General features: G+C 46.3%; 1 protein-coding gene across 1 annotated transcript in view; it reads right to left on the bottom strand.

The window, feature by feature from the left end:
* Positions 1-16,398, bottom strand: part of ANKRD40 (ankyrin repeat domain 40) — a 29,391-nt gene extending 12,993 nt beyond the window's left edge. Inside the window, exons 1-3 of the mRNA XM_083148284.1 lie at positions 15,824-16,398; positions 2,668-2,816; positions 387-845 (exon numbers count right to left, since the gene is read on the bottom strand). Of these exons, the coding sequence (XP_083004410.1) occupies positions 387-845; positions 2,668-2,816; positions 15,824-15,930 (715 nt within the window). The 5' untranslated portion in view covers positions 15,931-16,398. The remainder of the gene's footprint in view (positions 1-386; positions 846-2,667; positions 2,817-15,823) is intronic.
* Positions 16,399-18,057: the final 1,659 nt, after the last annotated feature.

The following is an 18,057-nucleotide window of genomic DNA, read 5'->3' as shown; positions in this document are numbered from 1 at the left end:
TAGTAGGGGAATGAAAAGGTCGGAGGACGCGCACCGCCGCCCCTCGCGGGCTCGCTGCGCTCGCCACGCTTCGGGTTCGCGTCAATCGTGACGGGGCCATACCCAATGAGAAATGGCCCATATTGGGCCTTTTCCCATTTTTTCCTATGTTAAATTCAATGTTAAAATATTTTAACATTGAAGCCTATGGAGAAATCGGGGGCATTGCGTCGGGCGCGCATAGGCTTCAATGTTAAAATATTTTAACATTGAAGCCTATGGGGAAATCGTGGGCATCGCGTCGGTCGCGTCGTGTGCCTTCTTAAGGTTAAAGTTAAGGCACACGATGCCCGCGATTGTGGCCGTGCTAGGAAACAAGTACCCATTTTTGTAATAAGGACATTTACCTTTCATATTTGGTGGGAAGGCTCCAGTAAAAAAGAATGGCTGAAACACTTGCATGGGTCCGCCGTGAGCACTGCTGTGTGGAAGATTGGACTGGATGGGTGAGAACATACTGCAGTTCTGGGAGATAGCCGGCTGGCATACAGGGCCACTCTGTACAGAGGAGAGAGTACATTCTGATGTGGCCTGCACTTCTCCATTATAAAACAAGGCTGGAAATGTGTCCTCTTTCTTCACTGAGGTAGCTATATTTTCCACACTGCTGTTCAGTAATGGGAAACTTGTTGTAGGAGGGGGTGTGGTGCACGAATTACCATTCTCAGCATATGATGCTGCAGAACTTTCTTGTTTGATGGCAGGTTCTCGACTGTAAGTGTACGGAAATGGAGGGTTTGCTAGGTAACTTGGAACAAAAGCAAATTCAGGTTCAGATTTAACATCTTCAACTTCTAGTTCTTCAACTGCAAGACAAAATAGATTTCATGTTATAAGTAAGAGAAATGACATGGTGCATCTTCCGGCATTAGTTTGGAAGAAGCCTCACATACTTATCCATGCTGCAGAGAACCATGGGGGAGTGCATGAAAAGTGCATTATATTAGTGGTATCTGCACATGCTATGTGCCGCTGATACCACTTCTCTTCATGTATCAATCAGATGACGTGTGGTAAATGACAGAGGATAGTGCGCTTGTGGCTGGCCAGGATATAAGACACATTGCATCAGCACTCGGCTGATGTGCTGTGGGCTCTGGCAGGGATTTGACACTCCTCCACTCCACTGGTGAACGAGATGTTAATACATCGCATGTGCATGGCTTCTTGCTTACAGTTTCACACTCTCCCACTGACTCCCTCTTTGGCCAGTATTCAATGAGAAAAATTCGCCTTGTTTTATGGCGAGTTTGTGCTGTTTTCGCGTTGGAAGGAGCATTTTGCTCTCCAAAAGTGAACCACCCTATTCAATGTGATATTTTTACCCTCTTTTTAAGTGATTTTCGCCGTGTCTCTCCGTGTAGCAATTCTCCATCTTTTCATGGAGAACTGGAATGTGAACTTTTAAACTAAAAGGTTTTTTTTTTTTATTTTGGTGTCAAAAAATCAGGATTTTTTTTCTGTGAAGGGGCATGTTATTTTTATTCATGTGCTTATAGCACATGAATATATATTTAATTTAAAAAAATATATTTTTTTCATTTTTTTTTTTTTTTACACAGAGCAGCCAGCAGGGGGCCGGAGCTCTCGAGCCGCTCATTAGATATTCATATATTCACTGCATCTGATCATTACATATGCACGATCGGGTGCAGTGAATACTGGGTCCCCTGCTGGCTATAGGGGGGGGGGGGGGGGGGCAGCTTGTGCTGCCTGGGTCCCGGGGAGCCCACCTCCCATCCACATATGTTCTGGGGCAGCCAGGGAGACTTTAATCTCCCTGGCTGCCACCGTCCTCCCTGCCAGCTCCCTGCCGCGGACGCTCGTCCGCTGCAGGGGTTAAGACTCGCCACGAGTGGCGGCGAGTCTAAACCACATTGAATAGTGGGAGCAGGAGTGGCAGCGAGCCCTCCTGAACAGGGCGAGTGCATGGCGAGAGAAAAAAAATCTCTCGCCATGCACGGAGAATTTTTCACATTGAATACTGCCCTTTGTCTCTCTCACACTTTTAGTGACAGCTGAGTGGGGGACTTGTAGACCTCATACATTTTGCTCGGGGGGCCCACAAAGTTCTAGTTATGTCCCTGCCTGCTACACCTTTATAAAGATGTGAAGCAGGGAATGCTATAGTGGCACCATAAATGCCGTTATAATACACCTCCCCCAATGTTCCTTCCACTAGCTCCAAGCGGTATATTTATTAACAAGCAGTTTGTCAAGGCCACCAAACATCAGCAATTTTGACCAATAGTTTTAAAAAGGCAACAGAAATAAATGGTGCACCAGCCTTGCCTAGCATTTATGTTGCCGTTTTAAAATCACCAGTCAAAACTAAACTTTGGGGTTCCAAAATAAAGCTTTCCACTTGTAACAACAACCCCCCCAATATGTAGAGTCAAGTTAATGGTATTTAGGGGCTGATTCAACAACACTCGAAACAGGGGCGAATTCGGCCTGTTCCGATGTTTGGGGGTCTGCACATGCTCATATTTGTTCGGGGTTCGGCGTTAAGCCACTTGCTAAGCAGCAAGCAACCGCTGCTTAGCAAACGGTGATGAATCACCCCCTTCGTCTCCTTGTCATTGTTTCCCAAACCCTAGTGCTGCTGTAGGAACTTTGCAAACCTACCCCCTAATACTCTCTTGATTTCTTTCTTGGATGTTAGTTCAGCTGCCTTTTCTCCTTTGCTTGTGAAAATATCTTTATCTGCCCCAGACTCTAGCAGATAAGTCACAATATGAAGGTGATTCCTCTTGCAAGCCCAGTGAAGACAGGTCCTATGTAAAATATAAAACATGCGTTAGAGAGTATACATGTAAGAGAGGAAATATTCTGTATGTGTGTGTGTATGTGTGTGTGTTGTGTTTAACTGTCCTTGGGTTCTATGCTTGAGTATTATGACTGCTGATGCAGTAACGTTTATAAACCTGGTCAATGTCCTGCACTGTTTTGTAGCGACTGTCACTTTCTTGTAGTTTTCAAACTATTTATGTACTTTGTAAGGCACTGCAGGATCCTTGGGTTACAACATAAATAAAAAAGAATAAAAATAATAACTTGTGCCAACCTTTAATTCTGAATTAAATAACATTTAGGGCCATATACAAATGTTTTTGCAGCCACTAGTGGGTGTCTGATGAGCTATTCAATTGAAGCACTGTTCAAGTGTGCCTTGCTTCCTATGCTGAAATTTAGCTTGCATCCCCTGGGGATGACAAGCTAAAATGTGCATTAAAAAAAAAAGTTTGAGGGCACAAATGGGACTTTTACTGGCCTATCGTTTGTTTTATCAGGTTGAGACCCTACGCTATGCATTGCTAAACCTTACCTTAACCCCTTCAGTGGCCATCCCAAGAATTTTCCGGGCTGTGCCTCAGTGCCCAGTCTGGCAAACCCAGAAAATTCTCGGAATTGCCACTGTTTACAGCCGGGCAGTGCTGCTGAGTTCAATCACTGAACTCAGGCAGCTTCAGCGCTGCCCGGCTCCCTCCCCTCTGTGGTGCCTCCTCCTCCTCCCTCCTCTGGGTTTTGTATTGAAGTCCCTGGCGCCGGCTTATGACAAGCTGGCTGCCAGGTACAGGGACGCGGAGGTCCGGGCAGCCGGATTGACAGTGCAGCGGCGCTGCCCGGATCCAGGAAAGCAGTGGTGGGGTTTTTTTTAAGGGAGCACTCCCCATAAAAAACTCACCCAGTGGGGAGCGCTCCCCCCCAAAAAAAACACCACTGAAGGGGTTAATGAGTGCAAAAAAAATAAAATCATAAAATCTATTGAGTATTACCTGCAATCTCCCATCGCTTTAGACAGTAGCATGATATATCATTGAATACAGCCCTCAAAATTTATATATGTCCTATTCATATGTAATGGTTCCAAATATTTCATTAAAGCCAAAGACAATTTTTGATTGAACTTAAACAGCAACCTACAGCTTCTCTATGTAAAAATAGAAATACTATGAACATAGTAATTTGAAGCCAGCAAATGCACAGGGACCACGGGTTCTTTCTTTACGGAGAGTAAATGTCACACTCAGCCGCGGCGGTGCGCGGCGGGCATATTACTCACCCGTCCGCGCCCGCCGTCGGCTAGCGTGTAGTGGTCTCCGGGTCAGCGGCAGCGGGCAGCGGCAGTCTGGTGGGCAGCAGGCAGCGTGGGACGTCGACAGGTGTAGCAGTGTGTGCTGTAATGGTGCCGGGAGGCCGGCGCCGCCATCTTGGTTAAGGGCAAAATAGCAGATTGGCCCAGGTCTGAGGTTTCCTCCCATACTGACCTGACAGCCAATGGCAGCCGCCCTCTTGGGATATAGGGGATCTGCCTAGGGCTGTTCAGTGTCAGTGCAAAGAGTCTCCAGAGGCGTTCACAGCTCCCAGCTGACTCCGGCTCTCTGACTCACCTCTCCTGACCTTGGTGCCTTGCTCGTGCTCTGTGTTGGTCTAGGTTGCTGCTTAACCCCATCGCTGCCAGTTCTCTCCACAGTCTGGTCTCTGCCTGTATCCCTGAGCTTCCTGGCCTAGCCCTTCAAGTCTCCTGCTTCCAAGCAATTCTTCAATCTTCATTCATCATTCATCTTCTTCCAGTCTTCAAGGATCCTTCATTTACCATCAAGTACATTCTCTTTCCGGATCCTCTTATTCTTCAAGACCCCAGCCTGCCGTCCTATGCTATTTGAACTGTCATTATTCAAATGAACTTTCTTCTTCTAAAGTGCCTTACTGGCTCAAGTATTGTTTATCACTAACTGCCACTTTAAGAAAGTATTCAAGTGTGTATTGTTTCCATTTATGAATTCTATTATTAAACCTGCACGATTTAATCCTTCATCCTCTGGTCCGTCTCCAGTCGCTACACACCACACGACTTCATCCAGCCCTTCAGTCGTGACAGTTTGCACTGACCCGATGGAGTCGTGTGAAGTACAGGCTTCCATGGCGGACGTCTTTCAAGGTATCGTGACTCGTCTTGAACAAGTGGAAACTACCCAACGCCAAGTGGCTCAATTTCTTCAGGCCTTGTCCCCGCCCCAGGCGGCTCCCTCAGTGTCGGTTGCTCCAGCACCAGAGATTCCAGTTCCTGTTTCCACACCAGGATCCGTAGTTCCTCATCACATGCAACTCCCTACTCCCAGCAAGTATGATGGTTCGCCAAGGGCATGCCGTGGGTTCCTGAACCAATGTGATGTCCACTTCACCTTGCAGTCATCTCACTTCCCAACCTCCAAGGCAAAGGTGGCCTATATTGTGTCTCTCCTGGCAGGGTCAGCTCTGGACTGGGTGTCCCCTCTCTGGGAACGCTCTGACCCCCTGCTCAATGACTATGAAGCTTTTATTACCTCTTTTCGTCGCATCTTCGATGACCCTGGCAGAGTGTCCTCTGCCGCCACTGAAATCCTGAGGATTCGCCAGGGTAGCCGATCGGTGGGACAGTATGTTGTGCAGTTCCAGACCCTGGCCTCAGAATTAAAATGGAACGAAGAGGCTCTCCTCTCCGCCTTCTGGAATGGGCTGGCAGGTCGTATCAAGGATGAATTAGCTACTCGTGACTTCCCGGCTACCTTGATCGAGCTCATCTCTCTGTGCAACAAAGTAGATCTACGGATGCAGGAACGCCAACTAGAGAGAAATCGCTCTGATCGTCTTCGCCCTCGCTTCACCCCAAATGCTGTTCCCGTTCCTAGACCAAGTCCTTCCACAACTACACCACCTGATGAACCTATGCAGATCAATCGTTCTCGGCTCTCACAGGAAGAAAAGTCCCGTAGACGACGGGAGAATCTCTGCATGTACTGCGGGTGTGCTGCCCATTTGCTGTCCTCCTGTCCATTGCGTCCGGGAAACGGACGCTCCTAACCTCCCCGAGGGAGGCCCGGTTAGGAGTCTTGCTTTCATCTCCCTCCTCAACTGTTTCCACCATTCCAATTACCATTGTGTGCCCTCAAGGGGAAAATAAAGTCCAGGCCCTATTGGATTCCGGAGCGGCAGGAAACTTTCTTTCTTCATCTTTCGTCTTTCAACACTCCCTGGCAGTACAACCCTTGACCCATCCCCTGGTTCTCACTGCAGTGGATGGGAGTCGTATCTGTAGTGGGCAAATCACCCTTCAAACCAATCCAGTGACAGTGCTAGTGGGTGCTCTACATCAAGAGACTCTAGAGTTCTTAGTTCTTCCTCAGTCATCACACCAGGTGGTCCTGGGTCTACCATGGCTCGCTAAACACAATCCTCATATTGATTGGACCAGCATGGAGATCAAGGCCTGGGGTACGAACTGTTTAACCACTTGCATGACTCGTATCATTCCACTCAATCAAATGAATCCTCAAGAAGAGGGAGGTTCCAGTCTTCCGTCTTCACCAGCTTCACCCTTGTCTATACCCACACCATACCATTCTTTTTCTGATGTCTTCAGCAAGGGAGGTGCCGATTCTCTGCCCCCTCATCGTCCTTGGGACTGTCCGATAGAGTTGGTACCCGGGAAATTTCCACCGCGGGGTCGTATCTACCCCTTATCTCTACCCGAGACCAAGGCTATGTCTGACTACATTCGTGAAAACTTGAATAAAGGCTTCATTCGTCCATCCACCTCGCCAGCCGGAGCGGGGTTTTTCTTCGTTAAAAAAAAAGATGGGACTCTCCGGCCATGTATCGACTATAGGGGTCTCAACGATATCACAATCAAGAACCGCTACCCATTACCCCTCATCACCGAACTCTTCGATAAGATCAGGGGGGCGTCTATTTTTACCAAACTGGATCTGAGAGGGGCGTACAACTTGATCCGAATCCGTTCCGGTGACGAGTGGAAGACGGCTTTCAACACCCGGGATGGCCACTACGAATACCTGGTGATGCCATTTGGCCTTTGCAATGCCCCGGCCGTCTTCCAACAGTTTGTAAACGACATATTTCGGGACTTACTGTATCATTCTGTCGTGGTGTATCTCGATGATATCCTCATATTCTCTCCTAACCTTCATCTCCATCGTCAAACTGTATCTGAAGTCCTGCGCCGTCTACGCCAAAATCAATTGTTCTGCAAGCTAGACAAATGCGTCTTCGAGGTCACTTCCATTCCATTTCTTGGCCACATCCTCACCAGCACTGGGATAGAGATGGACCCAGAGAAAGTAAGAGCCATCCAAGACTGGACAGCGCCTACCACGCTCAAAGGTATCCAGAGGTTCCTGGGTTTTTCAAATTATTATCGTCGCTTCATCCGGGACTTCTCCACCCTTGCTGCACCCCTTACAGCTCTAACCCGCAAGGGAGTAGATCCTAGTCAGTGGCCACCCGAAGCCTCGCTAGCTTTCCAACAACTAAAGAATGCATTCGTCTCTGCTCCAATTCTTCTTCAGCCGAACCTCGACAAACCCTTCATTATCGAGGTGGACGCATCCTCAGAGGGAGTCGGGGCAATCTTGTCACAGAAAGGAGAGGACCAGGAACTTCACCCCTGTGCTTTCTACTCTAAGAAGTTTCTTCCAGCAGAGAAAAATTACCCCATTGGGGAGCAAGAGTTACTAGCAGTCAAGTTAGCGTTGGAGGAGTGGCGGTACCTCCTGGAGGGGGCACGACATAAGATCACGGTATACTCTGACCATAAGAATCTCTCATTTCTCAAGCATGCCCAATGTCTTACTGCTCGTCAAGCCCGCTGGGCCATGTTCTTCGAACGATTTGATTTCCAGATCAGATTCAGACCCGGGTCGATGAATGCCAAGGCCGATGCCCTTTCACGCTCCTTCGAGACTCCGGCCGACCTAGAGACTCCTCCTCGACCAATCCTCGACCCTCTGGTTTTTGCTCAAGTTACGGTCCAACCTTCACCTCCTCCGGGCAAAACCTTTGTTCCCCTCAATCTTCGCAAAAGAGTGCTGTCCTGGGCACACGCTTCCCGTTTTGCAGGACATACTGGTGCACAGAAGACCCTAATGTTCCTGTTACGTTCATATTGGTGGCCCACCATTCGTCAAGATGTAACCAGCTTTGTCGCTTCCTGTGTAAAGTGCGCCCAGCATAAGTCCCCCAGAACATCTCCTGCCGGTCCTCTTCTACCTCTAGCCATTCCTACAGAACCATGGTCCCACTTGTCTATGGACTTTATCTGTGAACTTCCTCCCTCCAAAGGGCATACGGTAATCTGGGTGGTGGTTGACCGGTTCTCAAAAATGGCGCACTTCTTCCCATTGAAAGGTCTTCCATCCGCTCCAGTTCTGGCTCAGCTCTTCATCTCCACAATCTTCAAACTTCATGGGTTGCCCAAAGAGATTATATCTGACCGTGGAGTGCAATTCGTTGCAAAGTTTTGGAGGGCTCTCTGTTCCGCTGTACAAGTCAAACTCAAGTTCTCCACTGCATTCCACCCACAAACCAACGGGCAGACGGAACGGGTCAACCAAGACTTGGAAGCCTTCATTCGTTTATTCATCTCTTCTTCTCAAGACGACTGGGTCGATCTTCTGCCTTGGGCGGAATATGCGCACAATAATTCTTATCATTCATCCTCCGGCACCACTCCCTTTTTTACAGTTTTTGGCAAACATCCCCGATCTCCAGATTTCTCAGACTTATCTTCATCCGATGTTCCTGCAGCTGCTGCTTCTTTACAACGGTTTGCGAAAATCTGGTCAGATGTTCATACCGCTCTCCTCAAAGCATCCGCTCGATACAAAAGGATGGCGGACAGGAAAAGAAGAGCGGCTCCCAAATTGAAGGTTGGAGATCGAGTGTGGCTGTCTACCCGCCACATACGCCTTCGGTTACCATCCATGAAGCTGGCTCCCCGATTCATCGGACCGTTCCCAATCACGCAAGTTATTAATCCTGTTGCATACAGACTACAGCTTCCTTCTTCCCTGAAGATCTCAAATTCTTTTCATGTGTCTCTTCTAAAGCCCTTGAGATTGAACTTATATCAAAAGAAGGTGCCCAAACCGCCCAAGATTGGTTCTGAAAGAGAGATTGAGTTCGAAGTGAGACGCATCATCGACTCACGTTGTCGCAATGCCCATCTGCAGTATCTGGTGGAGTGGCTTGGATTCGGTCCTGAGGAGAACTCCTGGGTTGATGCTGCAGATCTCCATGCTCCCCGTCTGGTGAGGCAATTCTTTCAAAGGAACCCACATAAGGTGCGTAGGTGCCCTGGGGTCACCCAGAAAAGGGGGGGTACTGTCACACTCAGCCGCGGCGGTGCGCGGCGGGCATATTACTCACCCGTCCGCGCCCGCCGTCGGCCAGCGTGTAGTGGTCTCCGGGTCAGCGGCAGCGGGCAGCGGCAGTCTGGTGGGCAGCAGGCAGCGTGGGACGTCGACAGGTGTAGCAGTGTGTGCTGTAATGGTGCCGGGAGGCCGGCGCCGCCATCTTGGTTAAGGGCAAAATAGCAGATTGGCCCAGGTCTGAGGTTTCCTCCCATACTGACCTGACAGCCAATGGCAGCCGCCCTCTTGGGATATAGGGGATCTGCCTAGGGCTGTTCAGTGTCAGTGCAAAGAGTCTCCAGAGGCGTTCACAGCTCCCAGCTGACTCCGGCTCTCTGACTCACCTCTCCTGACCTTGGTGCCTTGCTCGTGCTCTGTGTTGGTCTAGGTTGCTGCTTAACCCCATCGCTGCCAGTTCTCTCCACAGTCTGGTCTCTGCCTGTATCCCTGAGCTTCCTGGCCTAGCCCTTCAAGTCTCCTGCTTCCAAGCAATTCTTCAATCTTCATTCATCATTCATCTTCTTCCAGTCTTCAAGGATCCTTCATTTACCATCAAGTACATTCTCTTTCCGGATCCTCTTATTCTTCAAGACCCCAGCCTGCCGTCCTATGCTATTTGAACTGTCATTATTCAAATGAACTTTCTTCTTCTAAAGTGCCTTACTGGCTCAAGTATTGTTTATCACTAACTGCCACTTTAAGAAAGTATTCAAGTGTGTATTGTTTCCATTTATGAATTCTATTATTAAACCTGCACGATTTAATCCTTCATCCTCTGGTCCGTCTCCAGTCGCTACACACCACACGACTTCATCCAGCCCTTCAGTCGTGACAGTAAATTATGGCACAGAGATATACAGTAATTACTTATATAATGCATTATATACATAAACATTGTTTTACTAATTATTTACATCAATTTGCTGGCCCTTACGTTATGGTGACCTTAGGGCAGGATAAGGGGATTTTTGTAAGAACTTACCATTCAAATCACTTTCTCTGAGTCTACCCTGGCGACATAGCTCTACCATGGGATGTTCAAGAGCCGGTGCTTTAGGAGGGTACGCTCAGGCTTGCAGTTCGCATCACTGCTCGCCCAAATGAAGCGTCCTCTGACGCAAACTCATGGAACCTGTAGAATTTAGTAAAGGTATGAACAGAGGACCAGGTGGCAGCCCTGCATAACAGCTCCGTGTAGCCCCATGACGCAAAGCCCAAGAGGAAGCAACTGACCTGGTGGTATGGGCATTAATCCTGTAGGGAATCGGTCTGCCTACCTTTGTGTAAGCAAAGGCGATTACTGACCTTAACCATCTAGCAATGGTCTGCTTAGAAGCCGGCCACCTTCTTTTATTTGGGGAAATCCTTTACTCTGTCTACATAGATGCACAGAGCGCAAACCACGTCCAATTTCTGCAGCTTGTCCCTATTTCTCGCCTCCTCTGGAGAGCAAAACACAGGGAGCACAATCTCCTGGTTTAAATGGAACTTTGACACTATGGGGGAAATTTACTAATGGAAATTTGTAAAAAAATAGGTGTATTTGTATCCAGAAATACACTTATTTTTGACATTTACTATCCCGAAAATACGGCAATTCGTGATAGCACATCAATACGACTACGAATTGCTCTATTTTCGGGATAGTATATGTCAAAAATAAGTGTATTTCCGGATACAAATACACCTATTTTTTTTTTCAAAATTTCCTTTAGTAAATTTCCCCCTACATTAGGTAGAAACTTAGGCACTGTTCTATGCACAGCCCTGTCATCATGAAAAACAAGAAATGGAGACTTGCAAGACAAGGCCCCCAATTCTGAAACTCACCTAGCCGAGGATATGGCTAACCAAAAAGTACGTTTCCAAGAAAGATATTTAAGATCAGCTGACCTTAAAGGCTCAAATGGAGAACCGACTATACCAGAGACAGGTCCCAAGGTGCCACCGGCTGCCTATATGGGGGTTTAAGTCTCATAACTCATTGTAAAAATGTCTGTACTTCTGGCAACAGAGCCACTCTTTTCTGAAAGAATATGGATAAAGCGGACAGCTGTACCTTTAAAGACTGCAGACTAAGCCCCGCTGAAAGCTCATCTTGGAGAAACTCCAAAAGTCTAGTGACCTTGAACCTAGAGGTGTGTACCTTCTGACGTTGACACCACCTGATATAAATTTTCCAAACGCTATGGTAAATAGCTGCCGACACAGGCTTGTGGGTCCTAAGCATGGTTTGGATAACAGCATCTGAGAAACCTTTCTTCCTTAATAAGGAGGTTTCAAAAGCCAGGCCGTCAAATTGAGACGAGCTAGGTCCAGGTGTAGAAACGGTCCTTGTTTGAGTAAGTCTGGCCGAAGAGGAAGACGCCAGGAGGCTGTTGACAACCTCAGTATGTCTGAATACCAAGACCTCCTGGGCCAATTTGGAGCAATCAATATGATTTGCACCGCCTGTGTCCTCACTCTCTTCTCAATCATAGGAAACAGAGGGAACACATAGGCGAGGGTGAAACACCACAGAACTGTCATGGCATCCACTGCCCACGCGGTCGGATGCCTGGTACGAGAACGGAACCTGGGGACCTGACAGTTGTGTCTGGACGCCATCAAGTCTACCTCTGGGAGTCCCAAAGAGCTACTATTTCCTGAAAGACTTCTTTGTGGAACGCCCACTCTCCTTCCAGCAGATCTTCCCTGCTGAGAAAATCCGCTTCCACATTCCTGATCCCTGGAATGAATACAGCGGACAGAGTTGGAACGTTTACTTCTGCCCACTGAAAGGTCTGAGAGACTTCCTCATAGCCATCCTGCTGCGAGTACCGCCCTGATGGTTTAAGTAAGCCACAGCCGTGGCACTGTCTGATTGTATGCGGATGGGTGACCCCTTCAGGAGATCCTCCGCCTGTAGCAGCATCTTCCAAACTGCTCGGAGTTCCAGAATGTTGATCAGCAGTTTTAATTCCTCTTTGGACCACAGACCTTGCAACTGAGGTGCAGGACCACCACCCCCCAGCCCCTGAGACTGGCGTCAGTTGTGATGACCAGCCAATCCCTCGAGCGAAGGGAACACCCCATTTGCAGAGACTCCAGATCCGTCCACCAGATCAACAAGTTCCTTGCCTCCTGAGACCGTAACAGCGTTTCCTGTTTCATGGATTTTGGGTTCCCTGACCAACAGGCCATAATGTTCCACTGAAAGGGCCTTGAGTGAAAGCTTGCATACTGGAGGGTCTCGAAAATTGCTATCATCTTGCCCAACAGCTTCAAGCTCTGCCAAATTGTTGGATTTGGTGATTGGAGCATCAACAGCACAAACCGGCGAATGTATTTTGCCTTGGACTCTGGGAGGAACACACGATGTAGATGTGTATCCAAGATCACACCCAAAAACTGAAGTTTCTGAGAGGGCGTTAGATGAGATTTCGGGAGATTCAACATCCACCTGTGATCTCAGAGAAATTGCGTTACTATGGTCAGATGTTCCTGTAACTTCTCTGCCAATTCGGCTTTGAACAAGAGGTCATCCAAGTATGGAGTAATTACAATCCCTTTTAACCTGAGAACCGTTGCCATAACAGCCATCACTTTTGTGAAAACTTTCGGGGCTGTGGCTAGCCCGAAAGGCAAAGCCTGAAAATGCAGATGAGTTTCTCCTATTGCGAAACGGAGTAAAGATTGATGTTCTCTGCATATAGGCACATGTAGATAAGCGTCCTGGATGTCCACTGACGCTAGAAATTCTCCACTGACCTCAGAAATTCCATCCTGAAGTGGTCTACCCACAGATGTAGGTTTAAAGACTTCAGATTTAGAATGGGTCTGGAGGAACCAGCCGGTTTGGGGACTAAGAAAAGAATGGAATAGAATCCCTTCTTTCTTTCCTCCTGAGGCACCACTCCCTTCTCAAGAAGCGACGTTGCCACCCCCAAGAGGGCTTTTCGCAAGCGAGCTTCCCACGGTAGGGGTGTAGGAAGAAATCTCTTTGGAGGAACACCCCTGAGATTGATCCTGTAACCCTGAGAAATGATTGAAAGAACCCAAGGGTCCGAAGTGGAGTGATTCCACATATCCCAAAACTGCAGTAGGCGATCCCCCACTCTGATTCCAGAATGGGGAGTCTCCGCCCCATCATGCTGAGGACTTATCCTCACTTTTGGAAGGGTGCTTCTTGGTAAAGGCCCCGAAGCGAGATCTGGGCGCCCTTCCTTTGCCAGATGGAAACGTTCCTCTGCCTGCTTTTCCTCTATTGGGCGCACCCCACATGAAAGGAGGAGCGAAAGGATGGCCTAAACGTGCCAAACCTAGACACTGATTGTTTAGAGGTGGTAGGAAGGAATGCACTCTTTCCCTCCGTGGCTTGCTTGATAATGGAATCCAGTTCTGCCCCAAAAAGTTCTCCTTTGAAAGCTAATGCTTCTAGGAACTTTTTGGATTCACTGTCAGCTTCCCAAGCTTTAAGCCAAAGAGCTCTCCTAGCTGTCACAGATGTGGCAGACAATTTTGATGCCATCTTAGCGCCTTCCTCACAAACGTACTCCGCAGCACACCTTAGCTTTTCCACCAAAATAAATAATAAAATAACAAACACCTAGCTACTCTACAAAAAATGGCTGTGGTCCGCAGCATAGTACCCACTCCAGCGACACCTAAAACGAACTGGGGAATGCTGGGATGCAGAAGGGAGGAGCCTGCCTCTCAAACAAGTTAGCATAGGTGCCTTGCTCCTGCGGACCCTCCTTCATCCCATGGTTAACTGTGTTACCAGGATGGATGACAGAGAAACTCACTATTGCCGTACCATGTTGCTGAAAATATCATCATATGCATACTCAACCCAGGGCTGGTGGCTTCTCAGTACCCTAGGCAAAACTTCAACAGCCCCTGATCCCACACTGCCACCATGACACAATTTCCAGTGAAAATGTGGTGTTGTGCTAGTAGTTCCACAGCCGCCACCTGCATTAACTGCAACAAGGAAGTCTCACACCCCCATAACCTGGCATCCTAGGCAGCTGCCTAGTAGTAGAGCCAGCCCTGACTCGACCACATTTAAAAAAATATTTACATGAGGAACTTATCAAAAAGCTTAGGCACCCAAACACAGTGTTATTTTAAATGAAGTACAAAAATCACCATCATGAATTGTTCACAGAATTTAATAGGTTAGACCAACGGTTTCCAAACTGTAGCCTAGGTACCCATGGGGAGCCTGAGGACACTTGCTGGGGTGCTTTGTGCTGGTGGACTAGGATCAATTCATATTATTTATGGACAATGTAACAGGCAACACCAGTGCTGGTGGCTGCCAATCATAATATATGTGTACAAACTGAAGCAAATCCTGTCCCCCTCCACATAAATGTGATATATAAAACACAATTTAATATTTTTTTCTGAATTTCTCAGTCAGAAACATTTGGATGCTCTAGGGTGCTGTGATTCTAAAAAGTTTGGGAATCGCTGGGTTAGGCCCATCTTTTTAAGGGACAATTCAATTGTTTCAGCTTCTTTAGCACCCAGAAGCACCAGGTTTAGCAGTGTAAAAGTACTGGGTGTGACAAGTAAAATGTTGATTGGGAACCAAAAAGATGGCATTTTTCTACAATTTCTGCTTGTCACCTCAAGATGGTGCAAGGAGATATAATGGGCCTCATTCAGATGTGGGTACTATCTTTTGCTGTTCAAATTGCATTTATATGCTAATATGGCCAGAAGGAGCATAAGGACGCCCACTGATGTTCCTTAATTTCCATCCGACATTGTACATTTGGATATACATCTGTACCACTGTCACAAATCGAGACAAATAGTAGATTATGAGTGCCTCTGTAGACACCTAAGATGAGCTGCTCTCCACCAGCAAAAAAGATCGTCTGTCCTTGTGAAACCACTATCACGTGAATAGATGCTGTGCACACGACATCTATTGAAATCAAGTTTGGTTGTAGCCGGGCACGCCCCCAATAGTGATGTTGGCAGTTCCACCCTGCCCCTAACAGTGAAGCTGGCCATGCCCCCTTGTCAAGTGCTGCCCACACATACTTCCCCACACAACTGTACCCCCATACTAGCAGGATCAGTACAATTTATGCATACCCCACAAAAAAGGTCACCTGACCGTCCATGGCACACCTGCGTTTGTCCAATCACTCCCCTGTAACCCCCATAAATGCTGTCTTCCTGTCACTGTGCGACTAATCGCTCACTGTGGCCACCATCACAATTCACTTGCTGCACATGTGTTCTGCGGCTCATAAGTATGAAAAGTAAGAAATCAGTGATCACTTAGCGCAGAATAGCCAGTTTGTGTCGGCATCTGTATTTGATCCAATGGGCATCCACAGGACCTGAGCCCCAACAGAGCAACAAACAACAAGATTGAAGAATATCTAATACTATCTAAAAATAAGAATATTGAAAGGATGACATATAAAATGTAGATAGATAAATTTGATTGCGTTTTGGTCAATACTGAAAAAGAAACGCAAATTTATAAAACCTTTGTACCATCCCTGAAAATGTCCAGGTTCTGAATTACAACATCAGTATTAGAGATACAGCATAAAGAATTAACTTTTTTGTACACTTACCATCCATTGATTTCATTCTGAGAGTTTATATCCACCCCAGAATTCAGCAGCTCCTGCACTTCTTCCAGGTCCCCCAAAGCAGCTGCTTCCCTTAGTCTTTCTTCCATGTATAGATGGGTAAAACGATCATATATTAGCTAATATCCAAAACTGGTCATCCAGTAAAAATGTTTATGAAGTACTTAAAATCTCTCCAAAAATAAAGCATTCATCTCAGTTGCAAATAATTCTATTTAATTAAGATCAAAAACATCAATATATAAATCTGCTCTGGATAGCTATATTATTATGAAAAATAATAGTATTTGATCAGAAAAGGAAGTATTGTGTGGTAGATCTCAGCCTAGTAAAGGATCATCGTCACATGAAGATGGCTCGGGCTGGTGATTTAAAAATATTAGAACATGGAAATAGTACAAAAAAATATATATAGCAGTCCCGATCATCCCCCCGAGGAAGCAATCCGGTCTATTGTTTGTATAAAACACTAATGTGACATTTTGTTTCTTCTCTGCATGTCTCAGAACACTTTGCTGGGGGGCGATGTTTAGTGTAACACCCGCATGTAGCACTTTGGTTCCGGGGTAAATTGATACAGTCACTAAGCCTTTCCGGGATGTACTGTAGGGATGGGACATTGAAAGAAAACATCGGTCAAATGATGTTTTTCAACATTGGTTGCAAAACATCATTTAGACTTAAACATTGGTACTGTGAACCCGATGTTAACCGATGTTAACCGATGTTTCAATATTTTTTAAAATAAACTGGTTACCAAAGCATATAATACACTAATAAGCTTCTGAAATGATAAATAATCCCTCTATTAAGTTTATCTTGTTGGAGGCTTACAGTTTATACACACACACAATGGATATATGATTCATGTTTTGTGGTAAATCAAATTTGTTACGGAAGGAAAAAAACATGAAGTATTAACTATTAAAACTTTATTGCAACAACTCACAATCTGCTATTTTTACCTAGATTTTTAACTGTAGCAGCAGGCTAATAACTTATGTTGATCATAGAAAATAGCAAAAAAAACTGTACACACAGTGCAACATATAACATACTACATTGTTGCTTAGAATAACCATCAGAACAAAGACGCTGGAGCCAGTGCAACTGCAAATTAAGGTTTGAAACACGTCTGCATTTGACAAACCAGCCCCCATCCCCTCTCTCAAATAGAAACTACTGTACCTGTCACTCTGTATCTGCATCCGCTGTTACTAATAAATCACTGCACATGTGCAGTGTGACTGACATTGCATGTCAAAGAAATAAACTGTGCAAATGTCTGCATCCACAACTGAATCAGGCCCTTTGTAAGGTGCTGTGATATGCTTTCTGCATAATAATAAATCAATTGATAGATTGTAAGCTTGCGAGCAAGGCCCTCATACCTTTGACTGACAGTAAATACCCAGTTTGTTGTATCACTGTCTCCTATTGTAAAGCGCAAGTGAATATTCTGCGCTATATAAGAAACTATTAATAAATAAATAAATATGAAGGGAGTTCACCACAATGTCACTACTAGTGACTATCGTATTATACTGTTCATTCTATCACCCACTATCTTTGAAAACCCATGCAGTTCCTCTTTCCTGCCTGGAGTGTCACTGTCTGCTGTAGTGCTTCTAGCACAGTGTGGTCTGTATATCAGCACTGATATGCCTGTGCTAGAAACACCACAGCAGACAGCGACAGTGACTCACTAACAGCACCAGTTGCATTGTGGCAGTCCTGTGTGCTGCTGAATGGCTGGCCAGACTGTCTTTCACTGTCAGCTACCACCCACAGCAGCAGCACACAGCCACACACACATATGAAAGCCCAGCCAGCAGTGATACTGTCAGTTTTGTTAATGTTTTTTTTTTTTTATCAGTCTCTTAAGTTTTTAATGAATATAAATCAAGGAGAGAGTGAGCTGGCTGCAAAGTATTGAAAGCAGCACACATTGACACACAAAAGAAAAAACATTGGAAGATTGAGAAAAACATCGGGGGAGAAATCTAGCGATGTTGATGAAACATTGGATCCTCAACATTGCAGGGTTGAACATCGAACATTGGAACCATAAATCCGATGTTACCGATGAAACATCATATGATTACCCATCCCTAATGTACTGTAAGTTTTTTTTTTTTTTCACGGACTGGACGGTGACATGCTTCCGAGTGAATTTGCCAGTTTGTTTGTGGTGTTTTAGAGTACATCATTTTGTA

Source organism: Crinia signifera, chromosome 6, assembly GCF_055691185.1.
Source record: "Crinia signifera chromosome 6, ASM5569118v1, whole genome shotgun sequence".
Classification (NCBI taxonomy): Eukaryota; Metazoa; Chordata; class Amphibia; order Anura; family Myobatrachidae; genus Crinia; species Crinia signifera.
Note: the sequence above shows the minus strand (reverse complement) of the source record. Positions and strands in the feature narration are given on the sequence as shown.